This window comes from Rutidosis leptorrhynchoides, chromosome 6 (assembly GCF_046630445.1).
Source record: "Rutidosis leptorrhynchoides isolate AG116_Rl617_1_P2 chromosome 6, CSIRO_AGI_Rlap_v1, whole genome shotgun sequence".
Classification (NCBI taxonomy): Eukaryota; Viridiplantae; Streptophyta; class Magnoliopsida; order Asterales; family Asteraceae; genus Rutidosis; species Rutidosis leptorrhynchoides.
In genome coordinates this window covers 16,927,014-16,946,144 of record NC_092338.1, presented here as the reverse complement: position 1 = coordinate 16,946,144, position 19,131 = coordinate 16,927,014, and the positions used below count along the sequence as shown (strand labels likewise).

The 19,131-nt window shown below is 36.5% G+C and overlaps 1 protein-coding gene across 1 annotated transcript; it reads right to left on the bottom strand.

Annotated features, from left to right (window-relative positions):
* Positions 1-30: 30 nt before the first annotated feature.
* LOC139855660 (uncharacterized) lies at positions 31-2,599 on the bottom strand. The gene is made up of 7 exons (XM_071844907.1): positions 2,324-2,599; positions 2,126-2,209; positions 1,907-2,047; positions 1,064-1,129; positions 780-947; positions 376-717; positions 31-293 (listed from the first exon to the last, which is right to left on the bottom strand). Exons 1-7 carry the CDS (start codon positions 2,594-2,596, stop codon positions 186-188), a joined length of 1,182 nt encoding a protein of 393 aa, XP_071701008.1. The 5' UTR covers positions 2,597-2,599; the 3' UTR covers positions 31-185.
* Positions 2,600-19,131: the final 16,532 nt, after the last annotated feature.

Below are 19,131 nucleotides of genomic sequence, written 5' to 3'. Positions count from 1 at the left end.
ACACAAAATTTGAAATATCACAATTTGGTGTAGAATAATTTCATAGCAAAATACAAAGTAGTTATAATTTAGGCATTCTTCCAAAAATTGCAACATAACCGAAATTGAAAAACAAAAAAATGCTATAAACATAAGAACTGTTTTTGCAGTGATGGATGGATATGTATAGCAGAACACAAAATTCTTCAGCTGGCCATCTTCCTCTTTGTACCACTTATGCAAGCCCAGTCATCAATTTCGGACACAGTTATGCCTTCCAAAAGACTCGAGTATCGATCTACAACAGCTGGTACCTAAAACATTTCAGCAGTTGACGCATAATTTGATCAAAAATAATCTTGTTACATAAGAATCTTTCAACAGTTAAAAAGGTACCTGTTCCAAGATGATACCAGACAAACCAACTACACCACCAGGCTTAGCATAAGAAACTATATGATCAGCCAAATCTAATAATGGGTTCAAAAGAATGTTTGCAACAACGACATCATAGATCTCCTTTTTACCAATGATTTCCACATCGTTTAAATCCTGATCTTCTACATCGTCATCATTCAACGTCATTTGCCATTGGCCTGTTGACGTAGGATTGATGTTACTAGGAACAATCTGCAATTGCAATATCCCGGGTCCTATATTGTTCAATGAAGCGTTATGACGTGCAGCTGATATTGCTTGAGAGTCTATATCGAACCCAACTGATGAGGCTGCACCAAACTGTACCTCGTGATCAAATAATCTGTAACAGATGTTCTAAATAAGTAATTAAAGTAGTGTACCTTAAGTGCTGCAATTGCGAGAATCCCTGAACCTGTGCCATAATCCAAAACCGTTTCGCCACCTTTGATTGAACCGTGTAGTAACAATAGACATAATTTGGTTGTCGGGTGGTCTCCGGTTCCAAAGGCTAGACCCGGATTTAGACTTATAATTGTTGCTTCAGGTTCCTGTTAAAATTACTAACCACAATTCAATAAGAACATCCTTATAGGTGCCATATACGCGCTAATTGCATATACAAACGTAACCATCTTTCTTCATTTAAACAAAAAACAATTCATACCGGGGGAGTTAACCACTCAGGTACAATCCAAAGTCCTTCCATAACTTTAACGGGTTGAAAAGAACCCTGCAACATAAATTAATACAAAATCAAAATGCGAGACATATTTACAGTATTAAAAAGAAGAGTATTGGTATACATGTATATGATAATCGTAAGCAATTTAGTACAAGGTTTAAGTGTGTAGGGTGCTATTTGTTTTTTAAGATGTTTTTGTCCGAAGATCTGTTGACCATGTCTGTAGAGAAGACGTGACCTAAAGGTCTGTATTGTATGTTGAATAGTGAAGACTGTTTGTTTTTATGTCTGCAAAATAATTAAATCCTGTCTGCAACACTAAGAAGCATTTCCAAGTCTGCGAGTTTGCAGACTGAACAAGACATCATTTTATCTTATATCTTCTGAAAACAAACAACTACATTAAAAATGTGTGCGGGCGTGCATACATAAGGCATGATAAGATATGCAAACTAAAATCAAACAACACCTTAATAACTTAACCTGTAGAAATCTCCCAATTATGCCATTCGGAAGAAGTCTTCTACAAAGGGAAGTTCTGTTGTATGCAAGAAAATGTCAACTATTGGTGGTGTATACTGACCTCTAAACTAATAAACCGGTGACGTGGTACAACTTTTAATGATATGTCAACTTATATGTCTTACAGGGCAGCAAAGTATACCGGTTACATGATAAGAGGTCAACGGATACATAGAATATCAAAAACCGAGTTTGATATATATAATAGACAATATCGTACAATATAATTTCAGATGAAGTTTGATAAATTTTCAAGCATTTAACCATTTTAGCATAAAACAAGTTATAGGAAAGTAATCTAACCCGAGCATTATCGATCCAATCGGACTGGTAACCCATTGTGACTTTATAAACAGGTGTTTCTTGCAAGCCTATTGAATCAGCTGCCAACGCAATACTCTGATGCACATCATGAGATACAGTAAATATTGAACCAATCGAAACCTGCAAAGTGAAATATGGTTAACAGTAAGCATTTAAGTATATATGAATATAAAATTTTTTTTTTTTTTTGTAATTTACCTCATTTTTAGAGCTACAACTGTCTGGTTCAACCATACTTGTTGAAACAGCACCAAAACATAAAAGTGCTTCTGAAAGCATATCCTGATAAAAACAAGATTATAACTTTTAGTAACGCCATGAATAGTAATGAGTTCGGTATCCATAAAAATGTGTAATTTTTGATTATGTAATACTCCGTAGCATTATACAACTTACAGCATGTTCTTGATGACATTGTATATCTACAGATAGATATGAACCAGTTGTTGAAGTTTCAGAAGCGGAACAATACGTAGAGAAAGATGCAGTAATTGAACTCAAATTCAAGAAATCATTCAGCTTTCGTGATGGGCAATAATATCTAGTATAACTAATTAACTTAAAAGTGGAAACATGGCTAACAACTGGAGTAGTACGGATTGATGTAAAGGAATTGCACGCCAAGTGTTTGAAGAAATGACTCCGAAAAGAACTCGCTAATATTGACATGTTTGTTTTAAATGTTAATGGGGTTTTATTTTGTGCACGAGTACATATACTGATAGATATAAATTGCTATTACTGAGAAGGGCAAGACTGAAAATATCTACCGGAACATAGCACGATTATACAAATTGTCTTGTCTTTTACAACTAAAGCATAAAGTTTTAACTCGATAAAAATCGAGATGTAAGCTAGGCTCATGTGAGAGAAAAAAAGGAAAATATGAAAACAATTTACAGATTGTTGGAAGTTATAGAGACTTGAGTGTTGTCTCTTTGTTCTTAATCTACAACCACATGAATCGTATTAGCATTTTTTTTATCTTTACATTTTTCTCTTTTATTTTCTTTTTCCATTTGTAAGTCAATTACACAATGTTGAAGTTAACAATCATACTTGATTCAACTTATTTTCTCACTTTTTTGTTGTTACCTTTAGCATGTATGCTTGGATTCTACTAAAAATGCTCATTATGTTAAATGTGATCCAAGGTTTTAAAAAACGGAAACGTGCCTCGAGGCGTTTCCCTTCTGTGAGGCGAGGCGTACGCCTTGAGGCGAACCGAGGCGTACGTTCGAGGCGGAGTTAAAAAATACATAAAAAAAAATTAACAGGGGCTGTTAATGTCATTTAATTAAAGGTTTAAGAGTTCATATCTAGTTTGTTCTTGGTATTAAAGTTTGATAAAAGTTGAGGGGCTATTATTGTTCTTTGATAAAAGAAAAAAATAAATAAATACAACGTACTTAAAATATCTACCAGACAACACTAATATAGAAAGATCACTTGTTTCCTTCTTTTCTCTTTCTTTATTATTATACATATTATCATCATCATCATTATCATTATTATGATGATCTAAAAAGATCATTCTCCTTCTTTTCTCTTCCATTGATATCATGAGTACCAGACAAGTACCTCAAAGAATTCATTAAATTATGTCTGATTTTGGGATGCTTCAATAACCCATGCCTAACGAAATATTCTTCCAAGAACAAAAGCCCCAACTCCGGTCACCGGATTTTACAGGTTTCAATTTTTTTTTCTTCATATCTTCTCTTCTATTTGATTTTCGTGTTCTCCTTCCTCATCTTTACTCGATTCCGGCAACACCTAAGTTTTCCGACACCGTTAAATGCTGTTTGACCGCCGTTGACCGGCTGTGAACATGAGGCGTACGTTTTTCACTTACCTGTGAGGCGTACCAAAATCGAACCGCCTCTTCCATTTGAGGCGTACGTTTTAGTTTTAATTGGCCTTTGAGGCGGCCGTTTCAAAACGGAATATTCGAAAATCGCATTGAGGCGCGCCTCAAGGCATACGAGGCGACCGTTTTTTTAAACCATGTGGTTAGCTATGCCAAATAGTTATATGTCCTCACTTTAATGATATTTTTTTTCTTCCTAAAATAACATAACATTAAAACAAAGTCTTTTCATCGATACAATCGAAACAAAAATGTTGCAAGGCTCGAAAACTGCAAACAATCTCTAACACTAACCAAATAGCAAAAGGTAACTAAGTCAGAGCCTTGTGCAACCAGACCACTAAACCGATCCCGAAACACAGTAAAAAAATCAAAACAATAATCCACATATAAATAACAAATGTCAAACAACATAAAAAACAACAAACCGATCACAAGTTATCTAACAACCTCTTTATCGTTTCGAGTTTTTATGATCGACTTAATAACCATACTATCCAACTTCGATCGATTAAATAACTTGTCCGCCTGATTTTTAATCTCATAAGATGAAACCTTTGTCAAAGAACTACCAATCCTAACTCCCGGCACGGGAGGAGGGAGCGAACCTTCATTCTCAAGACCCTAAAAAAACCAACGTGTCAATCCACTTCAACACCACAAACGGCATCTGGGTTTGCCAAAACTTCATTACCCGATATTAAACACGTTGTACCCGGAACACAATCCGCCAATTAATGATACGCATAATGATCTGTCTCAAAACAAATAAGCATCCCGGCTAGGATCTTACCCGGCACCGTTCGTCCCGGAAGAAGGACCCTTTCCCAACGATCATCCGGCATCATCTCAGCAACTTTACCACGACGAACGGCTAGTCGGGAACATCATACAAAAACTCAGCCGGATGGCATACACGTAACCAGCATCATGTAGCCAGTCATGACGATTATAACCGTGAAGAAGCACTCGGAATAAGTAGAAAGCAAAACCTTCCCGGTTGGACTGAGAGCACCGTGATGCCTTAGCCAGAACCAACACGCCACCGGTACTGTCACCACTTCCTGATTCGGTATTCCAACCCGACATAAAGACGCCTTCCCGGGACAAGCACGCCGTCCCGGAGAAAGCGCAATGTCATGGAACAGACACTTCATCCCAGAACAAGCATGCAAGCAAGTTACATGCCACGTCAGCCCACGAATCTAGGAAAGTTTGTTAGGATCTGCTCGATTATTCCCATGAAAGGGACAGGTGCCACGTCACCCCTCGGGATTGGCAAAGTTCGTTACAACCATGAAAGGGACATATGTCACATCATCATTCCCTCCTAACATCTATAAATACGTGAACAAGATCGTTTATTACACAACACTGGATGCATTAATGTTACTCTGAAACATCCCGTCCATATTACTATAAATGCAGTACGTTATTCATTGGTCCCATAACGAGGTATTTGACCTCTATATGATACGTTTTAGAAAAATATTGCATTCGTTTCATAAAAAGCACACCATTAATGCATGTTTTAAACAAGTGGGCGATTATTTAAGAAATAATCCCCATGATACATCGATTACCAAATACTACACACATGACATAACAGTCAAATATAATATATGATAAAGGTTTTATTGAATGCAACACTTCATTTAAACAAAAGCAAGAGACTCCATGCACAGCTTGCTCAGATAATGCAACAGCGGAAAACTTTATTAAGGACCTGAGAATAAACATGCTTAAACAGTCAACACAAAGGTTGGTGAGATATATAGGTTTAGCATCGATATAAATATAGACCACAAGATTTCATAGTTATAAATATTTCAATAAAGATATTCTATAAGTTGTTGAGCGCTTCGGCAACTATACTTAACCATAAATGTAGCATATTCCATTTATTATGAAATCTCCCTACACTGTACCAAGTGTAGTAAAAACGAAGTACTATGCAACCGTTTACGATACTAGAGCGACTAGCCCGGTTGGGGTTGTCAAACCCGATAGATCTATCAATAGGATTGTTCTTACAACATGTAAATATTAGTTACCAAGCTATTAGGGAAGATATGCAAGGTGGTACAACTCAACGTATAATATATTTTAAGTACTTGTGTCCATGGCGTAAAACATAAAATGCATGTATTCTCATCCCAAAATATGTTTAGAGTTTAAAAATGGGACTATATACTCACGGTAGTAAAATTATATTAATAATAAGTTTTCAACTTATTAAAAATATGGTCGTCGTCCTTGGATTCACGAACCTATAACAATAATAATTATTCAGATAATAATACGACATGTGAATAAAATAAAACAAGTTCATAGAATACTTATATATTAATTTTTAACATTTTTATGTTAGTAGTCCTTTGTTAGTAGTCCAAAATAGTCTGAAATGTCCAACAGTTCAATAATCGGTATATATATAATCTTAGAATTACCCCACGACGTATTGTATACGTATTGTCTTTGCATCAACCCAGAGACGTATTGTATACATATTGTCTTAGAATTTATCAAAACGCATTGTATACTTATTGTCTTAGGATTTATCAAAACGTATTGTATACTTATTGTCATGGAATGTACCAAGATTATTATATATATATATATATATATATATATATATATATATATATATATATATATATATATATATACAATCTCGGAATTAACTAAGATTATAATATTTTGTTATACTAATGATAACATGTCCAAATATATATAGGATATATAAAAAGTTAGCAAGGATATGGTTAATATAGTTTTTACAATATAAATTTCGTCCATACAACGTTAATTTTAGCAGATTTTGTTTTGCTCGCCAAATATTCATTACAACTCCGTTTAAAGTGAATCAAATTGCAATAGATTCCTTAAGAAGTTAATTTTTCAAAAACAATTCGAAAAGTTTAGCCCATGTATTAATATTCAGAGTTTTACCCTATTTTTGTGCCGGTGGACAGATTTGGAAGAATCCCAGCACCCACCCAATATATGATTTTTGATAAAATACTTTCACTTTGTCTAAAATCATGAAAAAAATACTAGAAGTCTTATTTATATACATTAACATATTTCCAAAGTCTTAGCCTCGAACTCGAAGTCTAAGATAGGTTTTTTAATTCCCAACCCAAAACAGCCCGCTTTTTATCGAATGGAGATTAAACGATATATGTTAAGTTTCAAGGTGTTCTTCATATGTACAAGTTATAAGTTCTTATATTAACTTAATATAATATCATAATACATATAAATAAGTGTTATTAGAGTTAAGTTAGAAAGATTAGATTAGTTCTTCAAACAAGTTTAGAATCAACTAAACTATGTTCTAGTTTATAAACTCTTATATAGATAGCTATAAACATATGAATTGAACAAGAGTTGAAGTAGAGTTTTTACCTCAAGTTTAGAATGTAAAATTGCTGGAAAGAAGTAGTAGAACAAAACTTGAGAGAGTTCTTGCAAGTGTGTGTGAAAATTGGAAGTAAAATTTGGAAAATGAATGTGTAAAAATGAGTTAGAAATGGTGCTTATTTATAGGCTTGAAAATTTGGTTTTTAGTGAAAATATCAAAGATAAGTTAAAATGTATTAAGTCATGGATGACATATTAAATTGATTAGGTCACGGATGACATATTACACAAATAATTGCAGATTTCTATTGGTATATACCAATAGTAAATACTTCTAGAAGCTGTGTATAATACGGGTAAAAATACCGTATGAATGCGAGTAGAATTCTTGAGGAAATTGAACGAAAATACGAGTATAACTATCCTTTATATGTATTGGTATATTATAAAGTGTATTTAATACTTGTAAGGATGTATTTACACTCGTAATACTTTATATGTAAATACATTTTAACATAAGTTAATTACGTCGTTTAAATAGTAACATATATATTGTTCAAAACTCTTTAAATTAGTAGTATGAAAATATATATATAATACTTTGTTAATATACTTAATGAGATATTTAATTATCATATTTTCAAGTTAAATCTATATATATATATATATATATATATATATATATATATATATATATATATATATATATATATATGTATATATATATATGTATGTATATATATATATGTATATATATATATATATGTATGTATATATATATATATATATGTATATATGTATATATATATATATATGTATATATGTATATATATATATATATGTATATATATATATATATATATATATATGTATATGTATATATATATATATATATATATATATATATATATATATATAATTAATACAAGTTATGACGTTCGTGAATCGTAAGAATAAAAGGGTGGTCAAATGTTTACATAAATTCCGTTTCAATTAATCAAGTCTTAACAAGTTTGATTGTTTAACATGTTGGAAACATTTAATTGTGTAAATATTAATCTCATATATATTAACGGAAAAATCCGGGTCGTTTTACACATAATTGTTCGTGAATCGTCAAGAGCAGTCGATGGGTAAATGAATACATGAACACAGTTCAAAGTTTTTGAGATTTTAACATTACAGACTTTGCTTATTGATATGGCCGAAACGGACGGTTTTTAATTGCGCGGTGTCGTCAGGCCGCGGCTCGCCAGGATCAGCCACTCGTGGGAGAGGGTACTGTTTTAAATTTATATTTAGCGGGGCCTAAATCTTACTACTCCTTATATGTAAGGGAAGTATGACTTAGAGTCATATTTTTGAGATATCAGTAACATCGAACCTATATTTTAGCCTAAGATAGTTAGGGAGTAGTGAATGTTTATTTTGGGATTTTCTAGTTTATAAGACAGGTAAAGTAAATGCGATAAAATTTGTAATTCAGATAAGGTTAAAGTAAGTGCATACTATGATTTCGACAGTTATGTTGCCGAGATTATGGAATGCTGGCTCATGAATAGGCAGAGGCCTTGTATTCATTACACTAGTCCTAAACGCCCCTGTCATAAGACATGTCACTGGGTACTGCGTTAGGCTTGAAGATTCTGAATAGACAGCAACGTCCCTTACCCCCGACGCCCGTGCAGTCTGACTACAGGCATACAATTTCAGATGGCTCATCCAATTGAGCGACTCGGTTGGGTGTCGTATTAACATTCCAAAATGGTCTAAACTTTCTTAAGCATAATAGAATACATGGTTTACCATATTCGAGAGACGTGATGTGTTTCAATGCTTTCATTAATGATTGGTAAAAGATAGTTAGGTCCTTAAAAAGAGTTCAACCATAAAGAACACCATGGCCAAGTCAAGTTGACTTCCATGAACACGTTCGGTTATCCTAACGGTCCAATCCTGTATGTGTCTAAACAAACATTTCCTTAATTAACTAAGAATCCCTCAAGCGGGGTGCAATGCTTGAGACCGCATTATGGTGCAGTGTACTGGTCAACACTAACCGTGTTCCATAGCCTTACATAGCAGAGGTACAGCTTACAACAACCGCTGTGCTTCAGCGTGCACGTACGAAGTGTATATGCTTGGTGACTACACTAGCATGGTCTAGGACCGACAATGTACTAAGGGTCTAGTCAGATGTTTCACTACGAAAGAGTCCTCAGTCAGAATCCAAAGCTCGATAGACTTACTACAACCGGTGTGCCTCGGTCGATCTTACGTTGTATCCGATAGACTTCTATTACCAAGGGGTGACACATATAGTGTACTCTGAATCGGGGTTCACGACTTCCCAATAACATAGCCTATAACTACATTCTATTAGTTGGAAAAGCGATTGAGTTTAAAGCATAATCGGAAAGTATTTCGACATCATACACAAACCATAATATTATTTTGGCATTATAACTGCTTACATCATAGCATACACTAAAGATAACTACTCGCTAATCATGGCAACAATATCATAAAACGTTATATAAGATAAAGGATAGAAGTACCAGTAGATTAAACGAGTTCCGAATACAAAAGTGACAACTTCAAGACTCCAGACCGCTCCTAATACAATCTTCGGCGTTCTTCTCCGGGTACTAGGTTTCCCGCACGGAGTCGAAGGCCTTGAGAGTATGACTAATATTGTACAAGAGAGAGAAAGAAGTGAATTGAAGTGTGTGTTGGAATGAATGACAAAGACTCTTTAAATAGACTTGGAATTTGCCAGAATACGCCTGGCAGGCCCCATGGCAGGCCGTATGGTGGGGCGTATTTGGCAGGCCGTATTGCTGGCAGACCGTATGGTGGGCCGTGTGTTGGGGCGTATTTGGCAGGCCGTATCCATACAGGCAGGCCGTATGGCAGCCCGTATGGCAGGCCGGATTTGATGCTGGTCAGCCTTGATTCCCTGGATCGTAACTTGATTTCCTGTCTTTCACCATTTTTGCTCTAGAATCTTCGTTTTAGCTTCGATTCTCTTGATTCTTTTTGCACCGCCTTCGTAATTACTTGTTGTAACAACCCAACCCGTTAACCAACCAAAAACGCGGAATAAAAAAAATTTAAAACTGATCTGGAGGGTGCGCGGCGCGCACCACTGCCTATGCGCGGCGCGCACAAGGCCTGAGACAGTTCTGACCAAAATGTCCATTTTTCGCGAAAAGATCTTCGACTTCCCGACACTTTTAGACCGAACGCTTTTCACAACAAACTCATATATGTAAAACTCACACGAATCAAACATAAAAATGATGTTTTACAAGCGGGGCCCACACGACCCAAAATACAAGTTTAATACAAGTTTAGAGTTTCGACCACCAAAAAGTTTAAGTTCCAAATTACACAATGAGCATGGCGTTTGGGATTAAACTACCCAACTACCGGTCAAACTCCAAGAGCTACTGTGATGACCCGGAAATTTCTGACCAAATTTAAACTTAATCTTTGTATGATTAACATTTTCGACACGATAAGCAAAGTCTGTAAAACTGAATCTCAAAATTTTTGAACTACTTTTATATATTTAAATACCTTTCGGTTGTTTTCGACGATTCGCGAACAATTATATGTAAATAGATACATATATACTATAACTTGAAAAGGTAACAATGTATTAATTATTTGATACCGTACATTAAACTTATTGGTTTAAATATCTATTTGAATATATATGATAAGTTGAAATATTTATTATTAAAATTTATTTATAAATAACTTCCAATGTGTATTTAAAAAAAAACTGATTTATATATATTAAAAAGATATATACATATATATAATTTCAAGTTATTTAGTAAACGATAGTAACATTTCAAATTGCTACAGTACCCAAAATGCTACAGTGTTTTTGAAAATCACTATTTGCTACAGTGAAATTGACTTTGCTACAGTTAAATTGCTACAGTAAAAATTGACTTTTCTACAGTAACTTTGCTACAGTGGTATATTTTATGGATGATTTAAGACTATATTTTGACAAAGGTACGATTCACGAAACGTAAAGTACAAGTTTTCTCAGCGTACGAAAGGGCGTTCGAAAAACCGGAACCGGGACATAAGTCGAGTGACAACGTACGACTTATCGGAACAAAAATTACAAGTCAACTATGCACGTGAATTTAATATAATATATAATTAATTAATTTAAATTATATATATTATATTTATATTTATTTTATATTATGTCGACAAGCTAGGAGCCAAAACAATGTGAGCTGTCCCTGGTCCTCATGCGAGTCGCATGGCCAGAAGGCCATTTCCATGCGAGTCGCATGACTCCAGATTTCAGGCCACATCTATAAATTTCAGTGTTTTCGCTCGATTTAAATCACACACATACACAAATATATATATACTCCGTAATATTATTTATTATTATTATTATTATTATTATTATTATTATTATTATTATTATTATTATTATTATTATTAATAAGATTATTATTAATCTTATTATTTTTTTTTTTTTTATTATTAGTGTTATTATTTTTGCGATACAAAAATAATAATGTACAAAAAAATATTACGACGGAGTGATGTCCAAGTAATTTTCAAAACGAGTTTCCGAGCGAGCTAGAGCTAAGGAAAATATGGGTTATTGCCAAGGAAATTATGGGTAATGTTCGGGGGTATTTTTGTGAATCCAACCTCGTGTTTATCATCTCCGATGCGTCTACGTGCTTTCCTGCAATAATGTATATCAATATTAAACTGTGAGTTTCATATGATCCCTTTTACTCACTACATTTTTGGGCTGAGAATACATGCGCAGTTTTATAAACTGTTTTACTAAATGGATACAAATACTAAAACTGATTTTGTGTGAGTTTCATAAGATCCCTTTTACCCTTTACATTTTTGGGCTGAGAATACATGCAAATGCTTTATTAACTGATTTACAATATTTATATGCGTGAGTTTCATTTGCTCCCTTTTTAATTGCTTTTGCAATATATATTTTTGGGCTGAGAATACATGCACTTTATTTTAAACACAATGGATACAAGTACATACTAAATTCTACACTGAGTTTGAACCGAAAATCCCTTAGCTTTGGTAACTGTTAACTGCCAGTTATAAGAACTGGTGGGCGCGAGTAGTAGTATATGGATCCATAGGGCTTGATATCCCCGTCCGAGCTAGAGCACTAGCCTTTTAACGGACGTATGCTATTTGAGAAGCGTACACGTTGGTTTGCGTGTATTATTAAGATGATTATACAAAGGGTACAAATTATATATACGTTAAAGTTTAGTTACCAGGGTGCTCAATTTCGTAGAATATTTTGATAAACATTTCTGGATGAAACAACTAAAATCTTGTGATCCACTTTTATATACAGATTATACGAAACACTAAAACTATGAACTCACCAACCTTTGTGTTGACACTTGTTAGCATGTTTATTCTCAGGTTTCCTAGAAGTCTTCCGCTGTTTGCTTAGATGTTAGACAAGCTATGTGCATGGAGTCTTGCATGACATATTTTTCAAGGAAACGTTGCATTCACCAAATCATCACCATGTATCTTATTTTGACTGTACTGTCAATGGAAGTACTGTTGTAAACTATTATTTATGGTGATTGTCTATATGTAGAAATCATTAGATGTCGAAAACCTTTGATTTAAATATTCATTTATGGTGTGCCTTTTCAAAAGAATGCAATGTTTACAAAACGTATCATAGAGGTCAAATACCTCGCAATGAAATCAATGAATGACGTGTTCGTCCATATGGATTTGGACCGATCGTCACAGCTACTAAAGCCAAAAGCGACCCCTAGCATCAAGCGGGATCTCTAGTCCAATACGATGCCCTTACCCTTGTCCAAAACCGAACCTATAAAAATGGTAAACAACGAGAGGGTAAGCAAAGCTTAGTGAATGCAATAATTATACGAATACATATATAATTATACCTACTTGCATGCACTTACACAAACCGCAAACATGCTAGCAACACAATTAGCTTATCGTCACATTAACAAGCTATAATCTCCAATACCACAAGCTAGCAACAACCGCATAATAATATAACTCGAAATGATATAATATGCTTACAACACAAGTAACCATGGTCGACCAATAGTACAAGGGAACGGCGCTCGCGAAAACGCCATCGGTGTTCATAACATCCGTTAGGGCACTTAACACCTCGCACCACTAACCCCTAGGGTGGCACCTTAACACCTCGGCACTTCACCCCGAGTGGCATCTTAACACCTCGATGCTTCACTCATTATTCTACGGAGTGGTGTCTTAACACCTCGACACTACACTCCTAGGTGGCATCTTAACACCTCGATGCTACACCCGAGTGGCATCTTAACACCTCGATGCTACACTCTTCACGTGAAACGTGGTGTCTTAACACCTCGACACTACACCTTTCACGCTACAACAAATAGATACATTATATACATACGTATATAATTATTCCACTCACCTTAACAATTAGATGACGATTTCAACCTCCACAAGCTTCAAAGCAAAGTACCTAATATAATAAGTACTTGATCAACACACAAGCTAAGTGGACTCAATACTAACACTTGCACATGAGCATTTAATGACTTAATGTATTAAATCGCCCATTTATACCAAAACCGCCCAATTAAAGTCAAGACCACCACTAATCACTTTAAAGCTAGTGATTAAGGTCCAACAACACCAACTAATACATAATTAAGGTAATTCATACCCATCTTCCCAAACTAGATCAATTTATTACCCAAATAACCATTTTAAGACAACACACCCTTTTCGGGTCATCCACTAACTAACCAACGCCCATTTACTAAATAACTAGGTGTGTTAGCAATTAACTCACCAATTAGGGTTCATAAACATCATTTAATACTTTGAAACCCTAGACTAGTCACCAATTAGTATTCAAGACTCAATTTTACCCAAGAACACCCAAAATCACCAATAATGGGTTTTGTGTTCATCATTTACTCAAACCCTAACCCTTACACTAAATCAAAGTAAGGAAAATAAAATTAGAACATACCACAACCACCACAACGAAGCTAGAGATAAGATGAACGACTTTAATGTTTGAACTTTAACCCAAAACAAGCTCCTTCCTCTTGGATTTAAGCTTTCTCTCTCAAAAATCACAATCTCTCTCTAGAATCAAAGTTAAAGTGATAAGGTTGTTGATTATGGAGTAATGGTGCACAAACTGACCTATCTGTCTCTAACCCGTCCATAAGTGAATTTACCAAAATGCCCATCAAAATATCTGATTTAAAAAGCTGGAACCCGGCTACAGTAAGGGGTGCGCGGCGCGCTCCCTTTAGTGTGCGCGGCGCGCACTAGGCTCAGCTCACTCAGTGACTTCTATTTATGTAACACCGGCCATTTTTTTTTTTTTAAACACACAGCGGAAGACTTTATTTACAAACACTATATATGTCACGTCATTACATTAATCTGTGTAATTACATTTAAGTTTACACAACGGTGTTACGTTATTACAAAACATTATTTATACAAAAGTCCACATCAGAGTTGGGTTGTCAAATATGTCTTCTGCATCAACACCCATCCCGACTAGCAGTACCTAAACCTGCAAGGGGAGAATATGTGGGGGAATTAGCGCACCGCTAAGTGAATGGAATCTATCTAACAGATATAGCTTAAGCCACACACAAGCTATATACAAACAACAATACATACTAACCACCAACTAGCATACGATAAGACAATACGAGGATCGGCGGCTTGTACGAGCACACGACTCTCAGCTGATCGGGCCTGAGTCTACCGATAGTCCCTGCTACTCAATTCACAGTATAGTTATCCAAATGCAGGGGATGTATCGTTCACACTATACTCCACAATCAGTAGCCTATGGACCCAACCTCTCCTAGGCACGGTTGACCTCATACGGACTCTAACCTCTCCTAGGCACAGTCTCGAGTCCCCAGTCTCCCTAGGCCCGACTGGTGCCATTCACACAGTGTACACATAATTCACATACAACATCAGGAAAACTATATTATTCTATCATAACAATTCCTACACTATGCATGGTAAAAGAGTCAACCACAGTAGCATGATATGCTACTTAAACTCTATCCGTAGATAGACCCACTCACCAATTACCAGCAACTGCTCAGTTATTATTTCTGAGCTTCCTCCTTGTCCTTTTCTCCTGAGAACAGCAAAAACCAAGTTAGAATAGTGTTCCCATCAAGATTAGACACACTGACAGCGAATTATAGCAAATTTGTAAAAAAATGCGTCCGCTAAAATTTTCATGCTTAACACTTATGCACTTTCAAAATTTACATCCTGAAAATCTTAAAAATACACGGACAGCATAACGGCTATAAATCAACACTTAGTAAAATTTTCACTGTCTAAGACCATCGGTCGATGGTCCCATCCATCGGCCGATCGTCAACACTCCATCGGTCGATGGTCTCCCCCAATCGGCCGATCGTCAAAATTACATCCGCTGGTCAGAAATCATACACCATCGGTCGATGGTCTCGTCCATCGGCCGATCGTCCTCACCATCGGTCGATGGTCAACGACCATCGGCCGAAGGTAGTTCATCAGCTGCAACAGCAGCAAAGTGACGGGTTTCAACCCAAAATCACCAAATCTCAACTTTGGACACGTTTTTGACCTCAAAACTGGTTACATCTTTTACACTAAACATTTAGAAACATAAACCCACAACTTTTATGAACAAACAACAACAAATTGAACCAATTTGGACATCAAAACCCACTTTCATAAAACTTGACTAAAACACCCATTTTGACAATGATTTGATCACGAAATCAGATAAACTTTACCTTGTTAGAATCACAACAACATAATGAACGATTTGACACCAAAATCAAGCTTTAATTCGAGATCAAATGATTTAGGGTTGTTTGAAGGAGGTGAAGTTAGGTGAGAGTGAGTGAGAGGAAGGTTCAGGAGCAATTGAGAGGAAATTAGCTGGTCTCACACTTAATTTGGGGTTAAAACCTCATACCCCACAACACACGGGTATTTACCAGTTATCTGATATCTTTCGCACAAGATTAGGTAACCCAAACGAGGTCCAAATAAAATAAACAAACCTGTTCTGGGACCCTTGTCACAAACTGGTCACAACACAATTATATTAAAATACTAATAAAATAATTAAAATAAAAAGCACTGAAGACTAAGCACAAACCCTAAAGGCAAAAATAGACAACTTACAACTAGCCCGGGTTTCAGTCTGTTACAGTTTAACAGCACAACATCACCCACACTCTAAGTAACATATTTACACTGCTGTACAAACTGGTTAGGGTCTTACAACTCTCCCCCACTTATTCGGATTGCGTCCTCGCAATCCAAGCCGCATGACAAGAGGGAAGATAAACCAACACGAATTCTTCGGGCTCCCAAGTAAACTCGGAACCCTTACTACGACGCCATTGAACTTTAAAAGTCCTAACCTCTTTATGCCTCAACCTTTTGACCTTCTCATCGAGTATGGCAATTGGCTCCTCAATATACTCTAACTTATTGTTTAGCTCAATTTCGTCTAACGGCACCCATGATGAATCATCCGCAAGACACTTATGGAGATGGGAAACATGAAATGTATTATGAATCCCCGCAAGCTCTTCGGGTAATTCCAAACGATACGCGACTTCACCAACACGAGCTAAAACTTTAAAGGGACCAATAAACCGAGGAGCTAACTTTCCCCGTTTTCGAAATCGAATAATACCCTTCCATGGCGAAACCTTAAGCATCACCATATCGCCTTCTTGGAACTCAATCAATCGCCTACGTCTATCGGCATACGACTTTTGCCTATCTTGAGCCTTCTTCAAATGTTCCCGAATTAAATCGATCTTGCTATTGGTCTCTAAAACCAAATCGGTACTCCCGATCTCTCTTTGACCCACTTCTCCCCAACAAACGGGAGTTCGACACCTACGCCCATAAAGCATTTCGTAAGGTGGCATCCCGATACTAGTATGATAACTATTATTGTACGAGAATTCCACCAAAGGCAAATGCTCATCCCAACTACCACCGAAGTCAATGATGCACGCTCGTAGCATATCTTCCAAAGTTTGATTCGTACGTTCGGTTTGACCGTCCGTTTGAGGATGATACGCCGTGCTCAACTTCAATTGCGTACCCATATCTTCATGAAACTTTTCCCAAAACCGAGATGTAAAACGGGTATCTCGATCCGAAATAATAGATATAGGAACCCCATGTTGCGAGACCACTTCCTTGATAAACAACTTTGCCAAGGTCTCCGACGATATCGCTTCTTTAATGGGAAGAAACAAAGCGCTCTTTGTCAATCGGTCAACTATAACCCAAATCGAATCGAATTGGGTTCTCGCCGTTTTAGGTAACTTTGTAATGAAATCCATGGTAATGTGCTCCCATTTCCATTTCGGGATTTCTAACGGTTGCAATTTACCATACGGCTTTTGGTGTTCGGCTTTTACTTGCAAACACGTGACGCATTGCTCAACATACTTCACAACATCGCGCTTCATGCCCGGCCACCAATAATCTTTCTTCAAGTCAAGATACATTTTCGTCGCGCCCGGATGAATGGAATATTTTGACTTATGTGCTTCATCTAGTAGCACTCGTCGGTAATCACCCATCTTAGGCACCCACACCCTTCCTTGAAAAGACAACAAACCACGCGGACCCATAGTAATAAACTCCGATTGGCCCACGATTCGCTCCGTATGCTTGTTGTGAACATAAGCCTCTATTTGAATCTCACCAAGCTTTTCAAGAAAATCGTTGGTAATAATCAAACGTAACGACCCCACTTTTATCGCCGGATGTTGACTCTTTCGACTCAACGCATCCGCGACCACATTCGCCTTACCCGGATGATAAAGTATTTCACAATCGTAGTCTTTCACCACATCCATCCACCTACGTTGGCGATAATTCAAATCTCGTTGATTAAAGAGATGTTTCAAACTCTTATGATCCGAATAAATCGTACACTTGACACCATACAAGTAATGGCGCCAAATTTTCAACACATGCACTACCGCCGCCAACTCAAGATCATGAGTCGGATACCTTGTTTCATGTTCCTTTAATTGTCGAGAGGCATAAGCGATGACTTTACCTCTTTGCATTAGAACACACCCGAGACCATTTAAGGAAGCATCACAATAAACCACCATGTCTTCAACACCTTCCGGTAACACTAACACCGGAGCTTGACACAACTTCTCTTTTAACAATTGAAAAGCAATTTCTTGCTCATTCTCCCAACCAAACCTCGCATTCTTCCTTGTCAATTTCGTCAACGAAGAAGCGATCTTAGAAAAATCTTGGATAAACCGACGATAATAACCGGCCAATCCGAGAAAACTTCGGATTTCCGTAGGCGTAGTCGGTCGTCCCCAACTCTTCATCGTTTCGATCTTCCCCGGATCTACTTGAATACCGTTTTCGTTCACAATATGACCAAGGAATTGAACTTCCCTTAGCCAAAATTCACATTTGGAGAACTTTGCATACAACTTCTCCTTTCGTAGCGTCTTCAATACTTCACGCAAATGATGTTCATGTTCGTTCATACTTTTCGAGTAGACTAGTATGTCGTCAATGAACACTATTACCGACTTGTCCAACATAGGTTGGCACACTCGGTTCATAAGATCCATGAATGCCGCCGGTGCATTCGTAAGACCAAAGGGCATAACTACAAACTCATAATGCCCGTAACGCGTTCGAAAAGCCGTTTTCTCTATGTCTTCCTCACGGACCCGCATTTGGTGATAGCCGGACCGTAGGTCGATCTTAGAGAAATACGTTGCACCTTGAAGTTGATCAAATAAATCGTCAATCCTAGGTAATGGATAACGATTCTTGATCGTCACTTTATTCAACTCACGGTAATCAATGCACATACGCA

Coding starts and splice junctions, on each gene's coding strand:
- LOC139855660 (XM_071844907.1), bottom strand. CDS start 2,596: ATGTCAATATTAGCGAGTTCTTTTCGGAGTCATTTCTTCAAACACTTG. Junction 2,048..2,125: donor GTTGTAGCTCTAAAAATGAG/GTAAATTACAAA, acceptor TTCACTTTGCAG/GTTTCGATTGGTTCAATATT. Junction 294..375: donor CTGGTATCATCTTGGAACAG/GTACCTTTTTAA, acceptor GAAATGTTTTAG/GTACCAGCTGTTGTAGATCG.